Genomic DNA, 22150 nt, shown 5'->3' with positions numbered 1-22150 from the left:
ATATATATATAAAATATGTAAAAGCGAAGCTGGCAAGGGTGTATTGAACTGGGAACTCGCATATATTGCCAGAGAACAAAAATCATTACAACCTTTGTGAAAAGCAAATGAGCATTTTTCCTACTTCTATGAATCTACCTTACGGAAGAGAGACAAAAACACAAAAATGCACAGAGATGTTTCCTATGTTATTAAATGAGAGCAAACAATATAATAACAACGATTATCATAACAATAAGAAAGAAGGAGAAAAAAGAAAATAATATTCTGCAATTATTGACATGGAATCTAGGTAGATTAAGCTATATGTCCTAAACCAAACCTTCAGCAATCTTTTAAAAGGGTGCCTACGGAGACGACAAGTAGACACACGGAAATGTGTGTGATACAGCGGTTGGTGAAGGAGCCGAACCTCATGCTGCAGACACACCAACTACAGCCACATAAAATACATGCAAACAGTAGAACAAATACACCAGATGACAGGAGGGCTGAACCTAACAGAGAATATTTTTTCTTTTTCTTTTTACTTTTAATGTTATAATAGTAAGATTATACTACTTTTTCCCATGAATATGCGCCTTTTAACGCATATCATAAGGCTCATAAAAGAGAGAGAGAGAGTGAAGGGGGAGGGAGAAGGGACCCCTCTCTTCAGTGGGAGGATGGGAGGGAGGGAGAGGGAGACAGACACAGAGACCCCACAGTCCAGTCCAAGAGCTGGGAAGGTCAAGGCTGAGTGAGACTCTGACTCCTGGAGGCGCAGTGCAGTGTGAGGATTTGCAGTCAAACACACCTGACCTCAGGTCCTGACTCTACTCCTCCCTAGCCGGGTGGCCAATTCACTGAACCTCTCCAACTGTCAGTGACTCCACTTGCCAGATGGGTCACCTGCCACTCGCCTGGGAATCAACAGTGAGGACTGGGGGCGAGAGGCTGATATGAAAGTCCTTCATACGCTGTGAAGCTCTGTCCACATGTGGGTTCGTGAGGACCCTCTGCACTGCTGCTTTGCGTGTCTCTGTTGGCAATGTGGCCTGCTCAGATGAAGTCACTGGATCCCAAACCTTTCAGTGTCCCTGGACCACACGGTGCAGTAACTGTGTGTGAATAAACACACGAGGGGTAACTGGGCCCTCGTGTGGCCTGTGAAATCAGTGCTGTCTTCCTCCCACAGGTAAACCCTCCTCCCTGCATGCTTTCCCAAGGCCTGCCCAGCAAGAAATCCCCTGGGTCACAAGCCCTGGGAGCTGCCACTCCGCTCAGCAGAGAGCTCCTTAACCTCCAGAACTCTCTCCGTCCCTGCCTTGCTGCCATCTGGCCACCTGGGCAGCAGGTTTTCTGGGCCCCTGAATCCAGTGGATACAGTTATAGAAGAGACGCAGCGTTGCTCACTTGGGCAGCACCATGGACAGCTACAGCCTGAGGGCCCGCCTCCCGGCTGGACTGGGGTCGTAAAGCAGCAGCAGGGATACAGGCCATCTCACTGGGGTGGTTTTATTCTATAAAGTAGCCACAAACACTGAATGAGCAAATACCAAACCACTGCCTCTAGGGGAGATAGAGGGCTGGGTTCCTGCGAGCCTCTGGTCACAACATTTTCATCAACTGATCAACACATAACTTTGTTTTACGTGTGTTTCCGTTTAAAGACACCTTGGTTCATTAACATTGAACTCAAGGCCACCAGCGCTACAACATGAGCCTGAAGGAAGCTTATCTACACACATATTTTCTCAGTAAGGCCCTTGATAGCCTCCTCGTGCTTGAGACTACACAGCACTTCAGCAATATGCCTGGGGCCATGTTAAATAGCAAAATCACCAACACAAAGCACAAAAGTGCAAAAGTACACGGCACTAAATAGACCAGCAAAAGGACACTTGTTTACAGTACAAGAGAAAACAGGAAGGCAGAGCATTGCCCTGTTCCACCTCAGCTGGGAACGGGCCCATTGGGCGACTCAAATGTTTCACCCTTCTGTGCATGTCCGCAGTTAACCATGAAAGCGCCCTAAGTACTGATTTTAGGGTTACAAAAATATTTAGCAAGTAGGTGAATTTGCAAATACAGAATCCATGAATATTGAAGATGGACTGTATCAGAAAACTGGTATCTGCCAGCTCCAATGGGCTACGGGGACCCAGCTGCCTCCCCTGCCTGGGGCGAGTAAGCTGCTTTCGTAAGCCTCTGTGTTGGCACTCCAGACCTGGAAGAGCCCTGTACAGACTGGCGGCCTCAGTGATGAGTGGAAGCGAGGGCACACAGCCGTATGAGGACTAGAACCTTGCCTCCCACGCCCCAGTGCCGTGCTCTGCGACACTGTGTTGCCACAGATCCTCTGCCACATTCTGCACGACACTGAACAGGTGACATAACAGTGCCAACAGCTCGACAGTACTGGCTGAGAAATGCAGAGTAGGACGACAGCTCACACAGTCCTGCACTCTACAATTTACAAAGCCCTTCCACCTGTCACCTCTTCAGATCCTCATGGCAACTTGATGAGATGGGGATAACCTCAGATTTGCTTAAAACCTCAGTCTTCAGTTTAACGATAAGGCAACTGAGGCTTGAGAATCCAACGGCTCAATGGTATCTGGGGCTCAAACCGAGCCCCTCAAAAGAGAGTTCATATTCTTTCCAGGGCCCCACATACAGGCACCTGCAGCCCCAGGAGTCTTCTGGCTACTTTATAAATGAGGAGACTGAGAGGACCTTCAGGTCACCTGATAGGCAGCCTGGAAATCAACTCGGGCTTCTTCCAAACCTTGCCACTACACATCTGAGCCCCCACGAATGGCCCTGCCCACGCCCTGACACAGGGGCGTTCACAATGGCCATCCTGAGCTCTGAGGCGTCCTCAGGGTTCCTATGATATCCAGGAAAGACAGCAGACAAGGCGCTCAGTGCACAGAGGCTGTGGGGTCCACTTCCCAGGAGAGCAACATAATTCCACTATTTTCCACAGAGGTGATTCTTTAAATGTACAGTGAAAAGGAAGGGAACTTCCATACCTTACAAGACTTTTCCTAGTAATGCAATCACAATATGGGGCTGCGGGAAGCCTTTGTCAGACTAGACTTTAACAGTAGACTGGATTCACACTCTTGACCCATTGCCCACTTGGGTAAGTTATTTAACCTCTCAGACCTTAGTTTCCTCATCAATAAAATCGAGAGAACAGCAGCTCCCTCCTGCAGTTGCTATGGAGACTAAATAAGATAATACAAGGTGCTCAGAACAGCACCTGGTCCTTCACACTCAATGAATGAGACTGCTACTGACGTTACTATTAATAACTTGGAATCATTTTCCATTACCCAGACCTTGGAAATAATCAGGAATTGGATTTTAGGAGGCATTCCTTGAAACGCACCCCACTCCTGTTCTAGACCATTAAACTATATAAGTTAAGCAAACTACAGTAACATCCTACTCAAAATAACTTACAGCAATTAAAAATGATGGTTATGTATTATAATACAGAAAACTGTCCAAGAGCTGCTCCCAAAAAAGTACTTTGGAGTAATAGGCCAAGAGATGTTTTTGAGAGGGCAATTCTATTAGACCTTCAAGAAACAGATAACTCCAATGCTACTTACACATTTAGAGCCTATGAAACTTGCAAATTCTTTTTAACAAGGAAGCATAACATTGATTCCAAAAACCACATACATACACAGAAAATTACAGGCTAATCTCACTCATGGACATCAACATAAAAATCTTAAATACAATATTAAAAAGAATCCACCAATCCATTAAAAAAGGATATGCCCTAAGCAGGATTTAACTCAGGAATACAAGAATGGTCCAATACTAGGAAATTTATTCATATCTTCACTATATATTTATAGTTCAAATGAGAAATAACACATGATCATCTCCACAGATGCTGGGAGAAAATTCAATAGAATTCAATACCCATTCTTGATTTTTAAAAAATTCTCCATAAAATCGGAATAAATGGATACTTCCTTAAACATGACATATATCTCAACTAGAAAAAGTTAGAAACAAATTAAGTATTATCACAACCCACTATTATTAACATAATTCTAAAGGTACTAGACATTGCAATTAGACAACAAAGATAATAACAAATCGTAAAGATAAGGTAAAATCAGTATTACTTGCAGATGATATTATACCTGACCTGGAAAATGCAAAAAAATTAATTAAAAATTATTCAAACAATAGAAGTCATAAGGCACCTGGCTACAAAATCACCAGTACATCCAGAAACTGACAGCTTTGATATAAACCAACACTCCCAGTTAGAAGATACAATGGGGGGAAACATTCTGTTTAGAATTTAAAAAGCACTAGAACTGAAGAGGTTTTCCAAGTTCTTACCTAAGAATATGCAAATCATAGAGGGAGCAACTCTACCTAATTTGATCTATTAATTTAACCTGACCCAATAGAAAATGCCAAGAGAATGTTAAAATGAGAACAGCCATGGACATGCAAAAGGAGTGCTGTGGGGACATGACTCTTACCAGGAGTTAAACACGCTGGGAAGCTAAAGCCTCTAGTCACCACCGTCAACCCAAACCATCCACGACCCTCAGTTGTGCAGGCGTAACCCGGGGGGTGGGGCATGTGGACGCCTCTGCCCTGCCTCAGGGAGGAGGGGGACTTGCGCAAGAGGAGAGAGAAGTGGAGCACAGAGAGGAAAGAGAGCGGGGCCACTCGGGCTTTAGTATGGGGTGTTCCTACTCTTCCTGAGGTGAGGTCTCAACCTGCCCACAGGGCCTGCCCCGTGGCTTAACGGTTAAGTGCACTCGCTCCGCTACTGGCGGCCCAGGTTCGGATCCCGGGCGCGCACCGACGCACCGCTTCCCCGGCCATGCTGAGGCCGCGTCCCACACACAGCAACTAGAAGGATGTGCAGCTATGACATACAACTATCTCCTGGGGCTTTGGGGAAAACAAAAAGGGGAGTATTGGCAATAGATGTTAGCTCGGAGCCAGTCCTCCTCAGCAAAAAGAGGAGGATTAGCACCGATGTTAGCTCAGGGCCGATCTTCCTCACAGAAAAAAAAAAAAAAAATCAACCCGCCCACAGACTGTGAGCCAGGGAGTCTCTTTCTGTCTAAGCTACTTGGTTTCTTCTACTGGTTTCTTCATTTGTAACCAAAAGAGCCCTAACAAACACAATACTCAAGACTCACCCAACTGTAAAAAACCAACCAAAAGGCCTCCCTTGACCCCACATCACTCTCCAGCTACCGTCTCACCAGAAGCTGACGCCAACAGACACTGTCAGTCCTCATTTTCTGGGACAGATTTGTTCATGTCTACCATTGCTTTTTTTTTTTTTTCTTTTCTTGCAGAACTCTCTTACTTTCCTTCGGTATCACTTCACTGATTCTACCTTCCAACAAACCCGGAATCCACCCACTTCTCACGAACCACTCTTCCAGGCGGCCAGGCTGCCGTCTGCTGCCTGGATTACTGTCCCAGCGTCCTCACTGGTCCCCATGCTGAAATCATGTCACACCCCTGCTCCAAGTCCTCCACGAGGCTCACTTTCTTACCTTCCTGCTCTTTCCTCAAATCCCTACCTTCTCAGGGAGGCCCTCCCCAACCACCCTATTTAAAATGGCAAACCCCACCCTACACCCCTACCCACTTCCTCCTTTATTTTCCCCAGAGCACCAGTCGCTGTATGACATATACATTTTACCTATTTATTTTGTCTGCTTTCAGTCCTTCCCTACTATGGGAGCCAGCAAACTTTTTCTGTAAAGGTCCAGAGAGAAAATACTTGAGGCTCTGAAGACCATATGGTCTTGTCTCAACTGTGAAATCAGCCATAGCAATAAGTAAACACATGGGCGTGGCTACGTTCCAATAAGAGTTTATTTACAAAAACAGGCAGCAGGCAGGAGTTGGCCTGGGGCCACACTTGCCAACACCTGTGACACCTGCCCAACTAGAACTGATCTGTGTAGTAACAGGGACGTCTCAGGAGAACGTAAGCTCCATGAAGGTATCCGTATTTTCCCTCTTTGATTGCTTTCGTCACTACGGTGTACTTAGTTCCTGGAATAGTGTTTGGCCTCTAGGAAACAATAAATATTGGTTAACTGAAGGAATAAGTGAAATGAATTGAGCGATTAATGAAAGCAAGGTGGTACTGGAGCATAATTAGACAGACCAATGGGACAGAATAGGACACACAAAAATAGAAATAAAACACACGGTAATTGAGTCTATATAAGGACGGCACTTCAAATCAGTAGGATGCAGATGATTCTTCAACAACTGGTCGAGAGGCAACTGGCTAGCTGAGGAAAAAGAATAAGGTTGGGTCCCTGCTCATGTCAAAGTAAATTCCAAAAAGATCAAAACTTTTAATGTTAAAAGTAAAATCATAAAAAAAATGAAATAAACCATGAGAGAATTTTTTTATTCTCTCAGAGAGGGAAAAGCCTTTTTAAGTAGAACACAAAAGCTATCAAAGAAAAGAATGATAAATCAAACTACATAAAAAAATTGCTATAGGAAAAAAAAACCCACACACACCATAAACAAAGGAAAAAACACCATGCTGGAAAAATTATTGGAACTCTTAAATGAGGGTTAATTTCCTTAAAATAATAAGTTTCACACAATACATAAGAAAATCAAATAGAATGGAAAGCAAAGGGAGATACAAATGGCTTTTAAAAAGGAAAATATGCTCAATTTCACACAATCAGAGAAATGTATATGAAATTACAAAATTCTATTTTTCACCTCTTCGATTTGCAAAAATCAAAACACCTGACAACCCTCCAGGCTGAAGAGGATGTGGAGAGATGGGGCCTTCATATCTGGCAGCAGCAAGGTAAACAGATAAAATCTTCACAGAGCCATTGGGCAACAAAACCCACAAATGCTTATACCCTCTGACCCAGCAATTCCACACCTGAGGGCTTTTTTCCTACAGTCTGACCCTCACATGTGTAAAACTGTGTAATTATTATAGCACTGTTTGCAAAATACTGGAATGGTCCCATCAACAGGGAAGTAACTGAATAAAGTCGAAATCATTCACAGAACGGGATCCCATGTACGAATGGAAGCAGTTCTGTCTGTGCCGAGAAGGAGACATCTCTAGGATAACAGAAATGAAACAGTGAGGAGCAGAACAATATCGGAGGCTTGTAATACTAAAGGGAATAGTTCAGAATGTGGGCTGGGAGGCTGGCAAGCGCAGAAGCAGAGACGTGTGTGAGCTGACCGCTCGGGGTCCGTCCTGGCTCCCGAGGTTCTGGCCGGGTGACGGGCAATCCCAAACCTCCTGGTGCCCGTCCCAACTTGTAAAATGGTGGTAATAAGGAATCCACCTCTCGGGGCTGTTGGGAGTTTGAATTAGTTGATCGTGAGAAGCCCTCTGCATGGCGCTGGAACCGAGCAGGCACCAGGGGTAGCAAGTATCATTCACAGCATTGCCAGTGTCATCGCAGCCTCTGGTGAGAGGCGACGGGGGAGAAAGGAGACCTGGCTTTCTCACTGTGAATCTTCTCATACTCTTTGACCTATTCAAAAAGTAACAAAAATACTTTTAATAACAATGCAGTTATTTGGAAAAATGCTTATGATAGAAAGTTGAAAAAAAAAACAAAAAAACAGCAGGCCACAAACGGGTACTGCTTGAATGAAGGAACCTGCTTTTTAAAAAAAGCCTAAGAAGAAAGACTGACAGGAAGCACACCAAATGCCCACAGTGGGTATTGTTAAGAGTGCTGAGAGGCCCGCCTGGTGGCGTAGTGGTTAAGTTTGTGCACTCCGCTTTAGTGGCCCAGGTTTGCGGGTTCGGTTCCCAGGCGCAGACCTACACCACTCATTAAGCCACACTGTGGCAGCAACCTACATACAAAATAGAGGAAGATGGGCACAGATGTTAGCTCAGAGCTAATCTTCCTCACAAAAAAAAAAAAAAGTGATGAAATTACAACTTCTCCTTGTCTTTCAAATATTTTGTAGTGTATTTATAAATACGTTATGCATTTAAATAACACCAACGGCTGACTGTGTGCCAGGCCCTGTGCTAAACACTCACATCCTCGTCTCACCAGTCTGTGCAGCCAGTGTCATTTATCCAGGGTCACTCAGCTGGCTGGGGCTGGTCCTTGAACCCATTCACTCTCACCTCCTTTAGTCTGCAGCAAACATTTACGCAGCGCCACTGTTAGAGGCTGGTGCTCAGCGCAGAATCTAGCACAGTCCCTGGCCCCAGGAGCTTCGGGGGAATGCAGGATTTATCAACAACACAGATAAGTAGGACAGCTGCCTGAGGAAGGGCCGGGAGGGCAGGCAGTGCACCCTGAGCCTGCGACGGAGGCTGGGCCTGGTCAGGGGCGTCAGGGAGGCTCCCCTGAGGAGGAGGGGAGAGTCAGCTGAGGGCTCGATGAAAACGATGAGTTAAGCGGACAAACGGGGAGACAGCATTCGGCCCCAGAAGTGAGGATGCGAGTGGGACCAGAGCTGGAGTCAACAGGACCTCTGGGGGCCTCTTCACTGGGTTGGGGGTTTTGTGTTTATCTTCAGAGGACTGGGGACCCTGAGGGTTTGGCGGGGAGGGGGTTGAGATGGAGTCTCTCTGCCGTGGGGAGAATGGAGGGGTGGAGGGTTGCACCACGGCCTGTAGATGCCCAATGCCCAGCCCGTCCCGGCCAAGGGCCTCGAGAGGTGCCTCCTGAGAGCGCGCCTGGCCGGGCAGCAGCCTCTGCTCCATCTGGCCCCCTCCCAAAGGTGGGGGGTCAACTGGCCTCTCTGGGGAGAGTCCAGGGCAGCCCTTGGCCCTTGACCGCTTCCCCAGCCGGCGGCCAGGGCAGAATGAATAGGCTTCTGTGGCCCTTCAATAGGCCTTTCATCAACTCGTGCCTCTCAGTGCTCCTCGCCAGCTGAGGGCCCTCCCTTGGGGCACATAAGACAAAGAAGCTGCCCAGGGAGGCCCCAGGCTGCCTTGATGAGGCACTTGGATGGAGAAGTACTGGTCAGACGGTCCCCACGTGAGCAATCCCACAGGACTGGCCGGTCCTCTGCTCCAGCCTAAGGGAAGCGTGGGGTTTCCATGACGCAAGGTGGCCTGATCAGGACGAGCCCAGCACCCCTGCCTGCTTCCCTGTCTGCTTCAGGAAACAGTCCAGGCTCCTTCACCAGGTGAGCCTGGCCATGCAGACAACCCCCGAAGTCTGCGGTGTGGCCCCTCATACTCCAGCCCCTGCCCTTCCCTGACCAAACGCCCTGTGCACCCTCAGCCCACCACTCCCCTCACCGTCGGGGCTCCCCCGGACCACATCCTGGGAGTCCAGGCCCATCCCGACCTGACCTGTGCGAATCAGCTCAGCCATGCCCTCCCTGGTCCGTCCCCACCACCCCGCCCCACCCCAAGCCTCCCGTGATCCCTTCCACATCTGAGCGCCCACCTGAGCTACTTTACCTCACTTGATCTTCATTTAACTGAAAAGGAAACTGAGGCTCAAGGCCTGAGTCACTCGTCTGATGTGACACTGCTACACGTGGCACAGCCAGACGACAGCCCAGATCTGCCTCCAAGCCACGCTCTCAGCTCTATGCTGCGGCCTTGCCACACTGGTTCCTAATCACTTGTCTCAGGGTCTCTCCCCACCAAGACAAGGCACCTTGCTAGCAGGGTGACCTGGTACCCTGGGCAGGGCCCACAACAGTGGGTCAGCGATTCTTGAACAAATAAATATGTGACGATGACAAATCTCAGGTTTCAGTTCGCTCAGAGAACACCACAGAAGCTTTGAAACTGACCCCGAAGCTGCTGTCAGCAAGAACTTTATTCATGATCCCTTATTACATATGTGCAATGTTGTGAAATCCTTAAAGCGCTTTACAACCCTCAGATCACATCTGGGATTTCCCTAATTACCCATTTCACAGTTGAGGAAAGCAAGGCCCTGGATCCGGGTTACCAGCAAGATCATGATGGGGGTTGGGATTGGAATCCAGGTCGGGCTCCATCGGCACCCACTCTGAGAGCCTGCTCTGTGCCAGGCACTGCGTGAGGCCCCGGTGCAGTGAGGAATAAACCCCGACCCTGACCTCAAGGTCGCTTTCATGGGCTGGGGCTTCCAGCAGAGCAGCCCACAGCCCGCAGTTCCCAAAGCAACCTTCTCAACTCTCCCGAACAGCAGGGCCTGCAAACCTCCTGCAGCCCCGGGGCCACTGGCACACAACGCCAGACATTTGGCCCCCCACAAACTGCTCCCAGACAGCTTTACTCCGGCCCGAGCAGTTACCAGGCCGAAACAGCAGCTCCACAGTCCCACTCTTGTCTCCTGGAGCGCGTCATCACTGTGGCCTGGTTCAAACTCCTGACTCACTGCTCTGCTCCAACACATAAAAGAGCCCCCAAGACGAGCTGCTGTTCTCGTGAGTAATCTCTCAGGCTTCCTCGAGCACCCACACTGGTGCCCCATCCCAGACAGATGCTGTCTGGGGCCAGCCCAGCCTCACGCCCCCACCCTCCCCAACTGCCTAGGCTTGAGATCACATGGTCACTGCCCCGGTCACTGGCCAGTCAACATTCCACCTCCTGCCGCCTCCACCCCAATGCTACACGGCATGAGGCCCCGGTCACTGGCCAGTCAACATTCCACCTCCTGCCGCCTCCACCCCAATGCTACACGGCATGAGGCGGGTCTCAGAATCCCAGAAGCCTAGGCCAGCTGCAGAGACGCTCACAGCTGACCGGCTCCACCCGGCTCACTGGATCAGTGGAGATGCTAAAACCTGGGCAGAGGGACTCGAGCCGTGAGTGCCTCCACTCCTCACTTCTTCACTCTTTGCTCAGAGCCCGGCTAGGAGCTGAGAACCAGGCACACAGCTGCACCAACCCACCCGCCCATGAGCCAAGGGCAAAGGGACCGCGTGCCTTGCTCAGCGCTGAGCCCCAGCACCTAGCTCCTGCAGGCTCCCAGGGCAGGCCGTTTACTAAGTGCTTCTGATGTGCCAAGATGCAAAGCTGATGATGCTGCAGGAAATGAGGATTCACAGGCCCCTCTGGGCCCTGGGGAGACACCAACAGGCTTGTTCTACCTTCAGCGTCCTGTAGCATACTCCCTCCGGACACTAGACAAACCCAAACACACCCCACCCCACCCCCAGGTGGCCCCATCTCAGTCTTCCTCCTACCGGGGGCCTCAGTTCTCTTGCTCAATTCCAGCACTCTGCTATGCAGCTTCCTGCTCAGAAACACCCACTCCCACCACGTCTCCTCGTTCACGTCCCTTCCTTACTCTCACTTCTTCTAAGACCTCCTTCACTGAGAAAACCAGGGGCAGGCTCTTCCTCATACACTGGACGGGGCGAAGCCACACAGAAAAGGCACCAAGCACCTCTCCTCAGGGAGATAGACACGTCTGAGCGTGAGAATGGACAGGCCACAGCCTCGAGCCCAGGAGAACTGTGTCCAAATCCCAAACCGACTGCTCTGGGACCCTGAACGAGTGCCTCAACCTCTCTGAGTCTCATCGTCTTCATCTGCCAACGGGGTTAACACCCCCTTCGTCAGAGGGTTGCGACGGGAAGGGCATAATCCCGGGCACGTAATAACGGGGTGGTGGTTGCACGGCTCCAACCCTCCCCGGGAGGGGATCGGCCTCGCTGGACCTCCAGAGAGGGCTGCTGCTCGCAGAGCCTCTGGATGGAGATGACCTCATCCCTGCACCCGCGGCAGCACCGGCCCAGGCTGATTCTTTGGGGTTTGCTGCAGGGATCGAGAATTCCCGGGAGCTGAGCAACAGCTAATGAGCCCGCTGTGCGGGCAAGCTGCCTCCTCCCTGGCAGGTGGCAAAGTCTCGGGATCACTGAGGCAGCACCAGCACTGCAGACGAACCTCCGATCAGTAGGAAGGACCTGCAGACCTGCTGGGGGGCTCGGCACGTGTGAAACCTACGACTCTACACGTGAAGTCACAGCCCTGAGAGGGGGTGACAGGGTTCCCACTTCCACCTTTTGGGGGGTGCCTACTTCTGCTTCCTCCCATTTCATTTCTGTCCCTGAACCAAAGCACACAGCGGCACTGACCTCCCTGGGGTGTGGTGCAATGGGCCGCTTTTCACAAGTGGCTTGGTTTTAGGTAGTAAAGAGTGTGGACTGGCGAACACAGGCCACAGGCCACAAACAGCAGTCCAGGTCAACCTTCCTCTCCCCGTTTTACCTACGAGAAAACTGAGAGCCAGAGGGGAAGGGCCTTGCCCACGGTCACTCCCACAGGCCCCTGGGATCTGTCACCTGTCACGGGCAGCCTCTGTGACACTCTCTGACGCTCTAGGTCTGGAGGCCAGTCTCTGCCCCAGGTGGAGGCAGAGCAGTAATCAGCCCTACTCTGCGAGGAGAATGGAGGCCCAGAGAGCTGCAGTGATTTCCCCAAAGTGGCACAGCATTCAGGGAAAATTAATTTCTGAAACTTCTCTGCTCCCATCCCCACTCTGCCGAGGCAGTGTCCTCTGTGAGAAATGGCCCCCTCAAGAGCCACCTCCCCAAGAAATGATGACCCTCTTCACTCAACAGATACCTACCCATTGATCCATCACCCACACTACCCCCTGGACCACTCTCATGGAGCTGTGCTCCCTCATCAGTCCACCCTGAGCTGGCACAGGGGACGCAGAGCCAGTGCTGAAGGCCCTGGAGGGGAGTCCAGGGGGTGAGGGAGAGGAAGTCACACAGGAGGCTGTGCAGTGTCATAGGACTGGTGGCAGAAATGGGAGTAGGTGCCATCAAGAACAAAGGGAGGGGGCAGCCGATTCCATCAAGGGGTCAGGAAAGGGCCACGAGGGGCCCTGGAGCTGAGAACTGAGAGGTGAGGCCCCCCGACAGACAGGGCGAGGAGGGCAAATCCAGCAGAGGGAGCAGCAGGGTGGAGGAGCCCCCAAAAAAGAGTCAGATGGCTGGGGCTCAGGTGTCAGCAGGGCCAGGTCACAAAAGATCTTGGACTCTGAGTTACAGGCCTCAGCAGTTTTTAAGGGTGTAAGCAGCAGAGTATGACACAGTCGGGAGTGCAGCTGTGGGGGACAGAGCACTAGCTGTGGTGACTGGCGTAGTCCAGCCCAGACGTGACACAGGTGAGATGAGAGCTGGCTCAGGTACAGGACAGACTCAACCACGGCTGGATGCGGGGGTGAGGGAGGGCTTGACTTGCAGTTTGGGCATCTGGGTGCTGGAGAGAGGGGGTGCAGGAGCCGCGGGCACAGGGCGAGGCAGAGCCCGGTCTCGGCCAGGCTGAGCTGCAGGGACCTGGGACATGTTCAAGGGGAGACGGATGTCAGAGGACAGTGGTCGGCAGTGGGGGCCTGGGGCTCCAGGGAGTGCGTGGGCTGGTCCGTGATGGGTGTGGGCAGGATACAGGGGGCAGCAGGAACGGTCACCCTCCACCACCTGCCACATCTCCCCAGGAAGCTCGCAGCTCCTGGGAGGCAGGGCCAATTCAGCCCGATTCAGCTGGGCACCCCAGGTGCTCAGTAACTATGACCTGCGGGAATGAGGCAAGGGTGACGAGAAATTCCTAAAACCGCACACTTAGAGAGGTGCCGAAATGGCAGTGGAGGTGAGAAATTGAGTGGCACAAGGGTCCCGTGTGGTGGTGGTGCTGGAAAGGTGCCTATAGAGCAATGTTTCAGAAAGAACAGAAGGCAGAAGCCCAGGCCTGCCTCACTCAAGGTCCGCCTGTCCCTCCGCGTCTCCATCCCCCTCTACAAAGGGGACGGGAGCCGCCCTGCACTGCGCTCAGCACTGCTGTGCATGTGGCAGAGCGAGCACTTTGGGAAAGTCGGGCTTTTCCTAATTATCCAGATAATCCATCCTTCTCAGAAAGAATAGTCTGTATTCTGCTTGTCTCACTTTCTCTGATATAAGTATTGTCCCAAGTATAAAAAGTGTTTTTCAAGATTCAAAGCACATCCAAAAGCAAAGGATTTTTACATTAAAGATAAACATTTAAGATAGCACCTCCATCTACAGACAAAATATGAAAAATTAAGCCACCCTCCTATTCACTTTGCCAACAGAAATTTCTCAAGTATTCACTGGTCATTCAAGGGGGGCAGAAACATATATCCTTTAAAAAACCCAGGCTAGAGGCTAGCTGGGCGTCTGTCTTGAATCCTGTCAGACACACGATTCCATTTTTAAAAGGATGTGGTCCCTCCCAAAGTGACCTGTTGCTTCTCCTGCCCAGCCTGACTGTGCAAAGGGTCCTCCCTGAGCTGGGCAGCCTCACCTCAGCCTCCACCCCTGGAGCTCAAAGGAGCCCCAGACGCTCCGACTCCTTGTCTGCAGGTCCACCAGCAACACTGCAGCTCAGCACCATCCCAGCTCCCCGCTGCGGCCCACTGGGCCCTGGGAGGGACGTCCTTGAGCTTCTCTCCCCTCCACACGCAAATAGGGAAACCCACTAATGGGCCTCAATCTCCTGACCTGTACGGGGGCCATAGGTGGGAGGGTCCCATCAGGCATTCTGGCTCTTGTGATCCACCTCTGTCAGGGTCCTCTCTGAGCCTCAACTACCTATCTGCACAGCGACAGGGTTAGGCTTGTTGCATTCTGGATCCTTCTTGTCCATCCAGCTCCCCCAGGATGGCCTGTGACCCAGAGGACATTCTGTTGCCTGAGCCAAAACCAGAGACTGGGAGCAAGTTGCTGGGGTCACCCTGACGCCAGGAGGGGCAAGCTCCTCAAGCAGAGGAAGCCCAGAGTCAGGTCTGCTCCCACAAGAACACCTGTCCCAAAGCCACGTGGCACATAAGAAACACGGCAAGGACTGGACTCGAGGGCTGCAGACCACACCCAGTGCTTTCTCCTCACCCACTGGAGCCTCTGGTGGGAAGAGCCAGGACCAGGGCTTGCCGCTGCACCCAGAGGCCCTCGGCACAGGCAGCCTGGCACCCGAGCTGACCCGGAGGCCAGTGTCTGCTGTCTCCGAGGCCCAGGCAGGCTGGGGCAGCCTAGAGTTTGAAGTGAAAGGGGCGACAACGAGTAGAAGGGAGGAGCGGCAGCCAGGACCATGGGTGGGAATGTAGGTGCAGGCAGGGAGCCGGCCCGGCCCGTGCTCACTCCCAACCAGGCCTCCCTGTCCTCAGCTGCGGAGCAAACGGCCCCGGCTTCCCTCCCTCATGGGGCAAGCCTCAAGTCCCAGGGCGAGGCCCAAGGGTGAAACGATAAGACTGGAGAATCACAGACCAGCAGGGCGTCTGCCCTCAGGTCTCATCTGAGGCGGGATCCTCTCTCTCTGCCACTTGCATACCTGTGTGCTGGGCAACTCATCATCGCCTTTTTCCTGTGCTGTTCTAACTGTTCAAAAAGTTCTCCTTGAGGGTGGTAAACAGCTGTCTGCCGTCTGCCACGTCCAAGTAGGGTCCCAGCCCTGCCCTGGGGGGCCAGACCACAGCCTCTAAGAAATGGCCTCCCAGGCTGCTAGGTTCTAGCCTAAAGAAATCATCCAAATGCACAAACCAAGAGGTCTGTTGCAAGCTATTTATAATAGGGAAAAACTGGATCCAAGCTAAGTTTCCCACAAGACAAGACCAATTAAGTAAATTATGGCACATACTCTCGACCATCTTGTAGTCATTTAAATAAGGTTTAGAGTTTGAACAACACGGAAAATGTTTTAGGAATTTTAAGTGAGAAAGCATGATTAAGAAACTTTATGTAGGGCCGGCCCCGTGGCTTAGCGGTTAAGTGCACACGCTCCGCTACTGGCAGCCCGGGTTCAGATCCCGGGCGCGCACCGACGCACCGCTTCTCCGGCCATGCTGAGGCCGCGTCCCACACACAGCAACTAGAAGGATGTGCAATTATGACATACAACTAGCTACTGGGGCTGTGGAGAAAAAAAAAAGGAGGAGGATTGGCAATAGATGTTAGCTCAGAGCTGGTCTTTCTCAGCAAAAAGAGGAGGATTAGCATGGATGTTAGCTCAGGGCTGATCTTCCTCACAAAAAAAAAAAAAAGAAGAAGAAACTTTATGTATAGAAAATCAAGTATGCTTTAAAAAGGCTTTAAAAAGATTAGAAAGCAAGACTTTGCAAAGTTAATAGTAGGTCTCCGGGTGATTGGAACTATGAGTAATTTTCTCCCATTCTCTTATATTTTCCAGTTTCTATAATGTGCATGTAACATTTTTTAACTGGAAAAAAATTTGTTTGGGGATTTTGAAGCCGTTTTTTTAACAAGCATCCTGCTGGGGGCCTCTGTTCAGCGGCTTCTCAGCTTAGCTGGTATTCACGAGCCTGCCCAGCTCCGGGAAGGAGGCGACTCTAACAAGGATGGCAAGCACTGCAGACAGGGGGACACGAGCGTCCGAGGCCACAGAGCAGGGCAGAACAGGCACTCACATCCAGGCTGCGGGGGGAGGGCAGGTGCCAACACAGCTGATTACCCTCTCCCTTTGCAGAGAGGTCCCTGCAGCTGTGACCCTTGGTCTCTTCAAAGTGTGAGGTCCAAGGTCCTCAGCTTTCTCTGAAAGGTCGCAGAGTGCCTGCCTCAGGAGAGAACCACACCAGCAGCCTCCCGGGCTGCTCTAGCCCCAGAAATGGAGAGAAGCCGGAACCCACAGGCCTTAAAAATAGGCCCGGGAACCGAAAGAGGCACTGCTACCACTCCAACGGTCACACTTCCTCCCCACCCCTCCACTGGCCCAGAACCACCTCTGCCTGCCTTAGGGTTGGAGGGCCCGGGGACCCAAGGGACACAGGGAAACTGTCCCTAGTGCCTGACAAAAGTCTGAACTTCAGAGCGAGAATCTAACCCTAACTCCACATGTGGGCACCAGGCCAGATGCTGTGTCCTCGATCATAACAACGGCATACAGGGTCAACTCTGTGCCAGGGCTTGTGCCGGGCCTGTACCTGCCGCGTCTCATTCAGCCCTCAAGCCACCCCGTGAGGCTACGCCTGCCACTTCTCATACAATTCTCACAACCCTACAGACTTTGGTGTTTCCACTTTACAGAGGAAGACACGGAGGCCCCAGAGGGTGGCAAGCTTGGGTCTCACAGTCTTCCCTTCCACCCACATCTCCCACTAACAATCCCCACCCCACCACTTACGCCCAGCTACACTGCACCTAGCAAAACAAAGGGCCAAGCCAACAATGCACAGCCCTCTTCCCAATCCAGAAGGTGGCATCAGGTGCCAGGCATGTGTAGGTGTTCAGCATGGAGGAGAGGCTCACGGGAAGGCATTTCCCCTTCGTTCCTTCCGGCTCATTCCATGAATTCTCTGAGGGTGGCTATTTGCACCTGACAGGCCTCAGCTGGAACCCCATGGATCCCAGTTCTGCCACCTCCCGGCTACGTGACCTGGGATGAGTCACCTTCCTCTCTGAAGCTTGGTTTTCTCATCCGCAAAATGGGATAACAACAGAACCGACCTCTCCGGGAGGTAGATCTACAGCACTGCTGCAGGTACCGGGCGGCTGGCACCCAGCAGACGGGCAGCGTCCTCTGTGCTCATGGCCTCTCCAGTGCAGCCAACCCACAAGTCAAACACCCACAAAGCTCCCTCAGGCCAGGCCAAAGAAGTGCCGAATCCTCAGCAGGGCAGTCAGGGCCCCAAACCACCGCTCTAGCCTCATCTCCCATAGCTTCCCTGCAAGCTGTGTTAGCCTCTCCTCCTCCGCCCAGGCAAGTCCTGCCAGGCCACAGCCCCTCTTAAAGGCCACGAACGGCACAAACGCCCGGGTCAGCCGTGGTGGCTCCCTTCTCTGTGCCCCCTCACAACCTCATAGCTCAATGTGGGCCCTTTGTCAATCCATGCCCTGCAAGGTGCTGTGCACACCTGTGATGAGCAGGCCACCAGTCCCCTCAACACGTGTGGGAGGGCTCCACTTCTGCCAGGAGCTTGGGCTCAAACAGCCAGGAGGCCAGGGGCATGTCACTGCACCTCCAAACCTGCGTTTCCTCATCAAGACAAAGAGAAGAGGATCATAACAGCTACCTCATAGGATTATTTCGAGGATAAAAGGAAATAGTGCATGTAAGAGACTCCAGACAGAGAGAGAACTCCCCAGGCCACCTGGGGGTGGGAGGGGACAGCCCAGGCATAAATAGCTCTAAAAATGCTCTGCCCAGGCCAGCCCACAGACAACCAGCATGAGGTGGGCCCCTCCCCTCACAGCGCCTCTCCACCACCCACACCGGGTCCTGGGGTCAGGTTGTGTCCACACAGCCTGACCGAATGTCAGATGTGCTGCCCCTGTTGAAAGGGAGCCTGCCCGCACAGCATGCTTGGGCTGACAACCAGGCCCATGAGAAGGCCCAATCCCAGGATCAAGTGTCAGGCCATGTCCACCGTCCGTCCAGATGTCTGCACCACATGACATGTGGGCACTGGACCTGATTCTTCCCAGCTCAGAGAGTCTGGAGGCCCAGAGAAGCTCTTCCAGCCAGCCAGCTTGGTTCATCTGCTACCTGGAATCACAAGCAGTTTCCCGTGGCTAAAGCACCAAAGTCCTGCTCGGAGCGGCCACAGCCCCAGTGCACCTGGCTTCTCTACCCTGGCTCAACCGTGCCCTCCTACAAGGCAGGGATCAGGGCTGATGCCTCCACCTGGCATGGAGCAAGCGCTCAAAAAAAACGCTTCTAGCGCAGAGGCTGCAGTAGACGAGATGCAAAGGTCTGGATCTACAAGGTGGCTTTGATCACGAGCGCCAAGCGACGATCCCTAAGCGGGGGGCCAGACGCTTTCTTCCTCTCTTACACAGACACTGTGCCTCAGAAACGACAACAGCTTGTCCAGGGCCAAGAGTCTCTACCAGAGGCTCCCTTACACCTTCAAAACCACCTCAGAGGACACGGCATGGCTCTGAATGACCTAAGCTTTAGCAAAACAGCAACAACAAAAATCTGGCAGATTTAAATGAATTCATAAATGTAACAGGTTGTCACGGCTGTAAAGTGGAGACGAGAGGGTTACACGGTCCACTGGGTGTATAAGTGCTTTGGGCCGGCGTTCTGGGTTCATGTCTGGGTGCCTGGGCCGGCCACTCGGGCTTAACTCTCCTTTGGGCATTAAGTCACTATTAAGCTTGCCCTCTCTGAACATCACATTTCTCAACTGAAAAATGAAAAAAAGGGGCAACGTGAGCCCTTCTAAGAGGTTAAGATTCCACTCTCCTCGGCCATCCACACCGTGCATTTCCCAGCCCAGAAATTAATCTCTCATTCGTTTGCTGAATGTTTACTGGGCACTAAAGAGACAGACTGGGCAGCGTCCTCGAGGGGCTCATTGCTGACTGGGGAGACAGCCACACAGACCATTACAATGCCACAATCATCCAGACCATCCAGCAGACACGTGCCAGATACAAAGAGAGCGCAGGCAGCGGAACAGGGCATGGAGGGAGGGTTCCCGAGGTGGCAGCCTTGGAGCTGAGGCTTGAAGGGACCTGTAGGTGTTTGCAGGGCAGGTGGGGAGGGGGTGGCTCTCCAGGTGGAGAAAACAGCAGGCATAAAAGCACAGAGGATCAGAGCACTACAGGGACTGAGTTCAGAGAGGGCAGCGGGGGAAGACGGGGAGACATTGTGTATGCAGGAGGACTGGAGGCCAGGAGAGGAGACAGTGACAGTGACCACCAGCCTCTGCTCCCTGCCTACTCTGGGCCAGTTCTTCTCACCAGATGCAACGTAGTAGGCGCAGCAAGTCCAGGCTGGGGACATTTGAAGGGGGGGGGAGAGACGGGGCAGGATCTGGGGTGAGATTGACCAAGAGTCAATCCCAGCTGCGCCACTTCCTCACTGGCTGTCCCTGGGCAATTCTCTTGCCTCTCTGAACCTCAGGCTCCTTGTCAGTGAAATGGAGATGCTATTCCTATTGGCAAAGTCAGTATCAAATTGACAGAGCACGCCTAAAGCACCTGGCACAGAGTAAGTGCTCAGTAAACGCCAGGTGCTAGGACAAATGACTGTTGTTCTTAGGGGACGGCCCTGCAGGCTGCTTGGGGCAGGGACTATCTTACAAGGGAGAGAAGGTGCTCAGAGGTCAGACGACAGTAGGAGCATGTTGACAGGGGAGGCGGGAGGGGCTGCCTGGAGCTGCTGAGCAAACAGGGCTGAGGGGCCTGCAGCAGATGGTCCCTCAGACCCCTCCCATTTCAGACACCCTGTGCCAGGTGGCAGGTGGGCATGCAGCCTGGCACACAGTAGGTGCTCAGTGACAGTTTGCTGAATGAATTAATGAGGATCCTTCAATTCCCGCTCAAAACTAAGTCGTGACACCTTTTCAGAAAAGAAACCAGGGAAACCTATGTCCTCATCCATCCCCACCTCGTAGGCACCCCCACCCTCACATCCACTCCCGCCCTTGCCATGAGGAGACTTCATTCCTGGGCAGGCTGGGCTGGGACCTATTCCCCAGGGGGAAACGTCTCATGCTAACCAAGCCTGCCTCCTACAAAAAGGAGGATTCAAATGTATTTCCTCTCCTCCCCCCAGCCTCCAGGGTGTGGCCTGCTGAGGGGCCTGGGTCCTGGGGCTGCCACGTCCATGCTGCCATGTGACCGCAGGGGGGCTCTTTGGGACTCAGTTTCCCCAACGGTGAATGAAGGGGAGACTGGTAGACTCTCCAAGGCTGCCCCTCCCTTCTCCACAATGCTGCCACCCCCTCAGACATGCCCAGCCCAGACTGGGGATGAGGGTGGGGTGGGGGATGGCTGACAATGTGGTATGAAGTCATTCCCGCATGAAGAAGGGAGGGGTCTTTTCATGGAGAAAATGACAAACCCGACACTACAGGGGAGGGGGCTCCTCCTGCTTCCGTCTGGGCACGATCCAGCAGGAAGGATTACCTCACACTCAGCCAAGCCCGGAGACCCCACCCACACCTGCAGTCCCAGGCTTTCAAACAATACGAGGCACCCCCACGCCACCGGCAGACCTGTGACTTAGGGCCTCCTCAGAGCAGAATCACACCCAGAGAGGCAGCAGGCCCTGCTGCCGCGAAGTGGGTGGGTTCAGGGGGCCACCGCCCAACAGGTCCTGCTTAGAGCTAATGGACAAGCGGCGGGTGCAGAGGTGCGGGAAGACAAAGGCTTCAGGAAGCCAGAGACACGGCCCTCCTTGTGAGCTGGGGACGGTGGCCGGGACACGCTTGCAGGAAGCTCTGCCCGGAGCACACGAGGGCCCTGACCCTGCCGATGGGCTAAGGGTCTCCCCAAATACAGCGCCCACAGTCCCTGCAGCAGCATTGAGAGCCCAGAGAGGGCTTCCTGGAGAAGGAAGGGGTCTGGCAGAGCCACGGAGAGGAAGGAGGGGGACGGACAGACACCGGACAGACGGACAGAGGGAGACACGGAGTGACCCGGGAAACAGAAAAAGACACAGGGACAGGAGCGTGACGGGCCGTTCTTGAGACCAAAATCAGAGAGGGAGACATCGGCACAGGAAAAACCCAGACACGGGGCTCTGGGGGCTCATGGAAGAGGACACGACACGCAGGGAGCCCCAGAGACACGCACAGACAGAGACATGCAGAGACGGAGGCGCACAGAGACACGCGCAGAGACAGAGACACGCAAAGACGGAGACGCACACAGAGACGGAGACGCACAGAGACAGAGACACACGCAGAGACCGAGACACATGCAGAGACGGAGACGCGCAGAGACGGAGACGCGCAGAGACACGCGAAGAGACGGAGACACCTAGAGACAGACAAGCAGAGACCGAGACACGCGCAGAGACCCCCGGCCGCCCACTCACCGAGGCCGCAGACCTCGCGGCGCAGGCTGAGGCGGCTGCGCTCCTCGGCTATGGCGCGCAGCATGTGCTGCAGCGAGCGCTCCTCCGCCTCGGCGCCGCCCGCAGGCTCGGGGGAGGCGGCGGCAGCGGCGGCGAGGGCGGGCGGCCCGGCCCGGATCCCCGCGGGCGCGGGCGCCGAGGCGCAGGCCCGGCCCGGCGGCCGCGCAGAGGCCATGCCGGGCCCCGGCTCATCGCCCGCGCCGCGCCCGCGGGGGCCCCCGGCGCGCCCCGCCGCCCGCGCCCCCGCCCCGGCGCCGCCCGCCGCCAGCACCAGTGAGGCCACAATCAACCTTTGTGCGCGTCGCCGCTGCCGCCGCTCGCGGAGCCCAGTGAGGCGAGCGCACCTCCGCGCCGCCGCCGCCGCCCGCGCGCCCCCGG

At 53.2% G+C, this 22150-nt stretch overlaps 1 protein-coding gene across 2 annotated transcripts in view; it reads right to left on the bottom strand.

Annotated features, from left to right (window-relative positions):
* KIAA0930 (KIAA0930 ortholog) overlaps positions 1–21906 on the bottom strand; it is a 42027-nt gene extending 20121 nt beyond the window's left edge. Inside the window, exon 1 of one of the 2 annotated variants that reach the window (XM_058568162.1) lies at positions 21734–21906. In XM_058568162.1, coding sequence (XP_058424145.1) covers positions 21734–21797 — 64 coding nt within the window. In that variant the 5' untranslated portion in view covers positions 21798–21906. The remainder of the gene's footprint in view (positions 1–21733) is intronic. The other variant, XM_058568163.1, reaches the window with a different exon arrangement.
* Between the last annotated feature and the right edge of the window lie 244 nt (positions 21907–22150).

Source organism: Diceros bicornis, chromosome 25, assembly GCF_020826845.1.
Source record: "Diceros bicornis minor isolate mBicDic1 chromosome 25, mDicBic1.mat.cur, whole genome shotgun sequence".
Taxonomy (NCBI): Eukaryota; Metazoa; Chordata; class Mammalia; order Perissodactyla; family Rhinocerotidae; genus Diceros; species Diceros bicornis.
The sequence above is the reverse complement of the archived record's forward strand: the minus strand, read 5'-3'. Positions and strand labels throughout refer to the sequence as shown.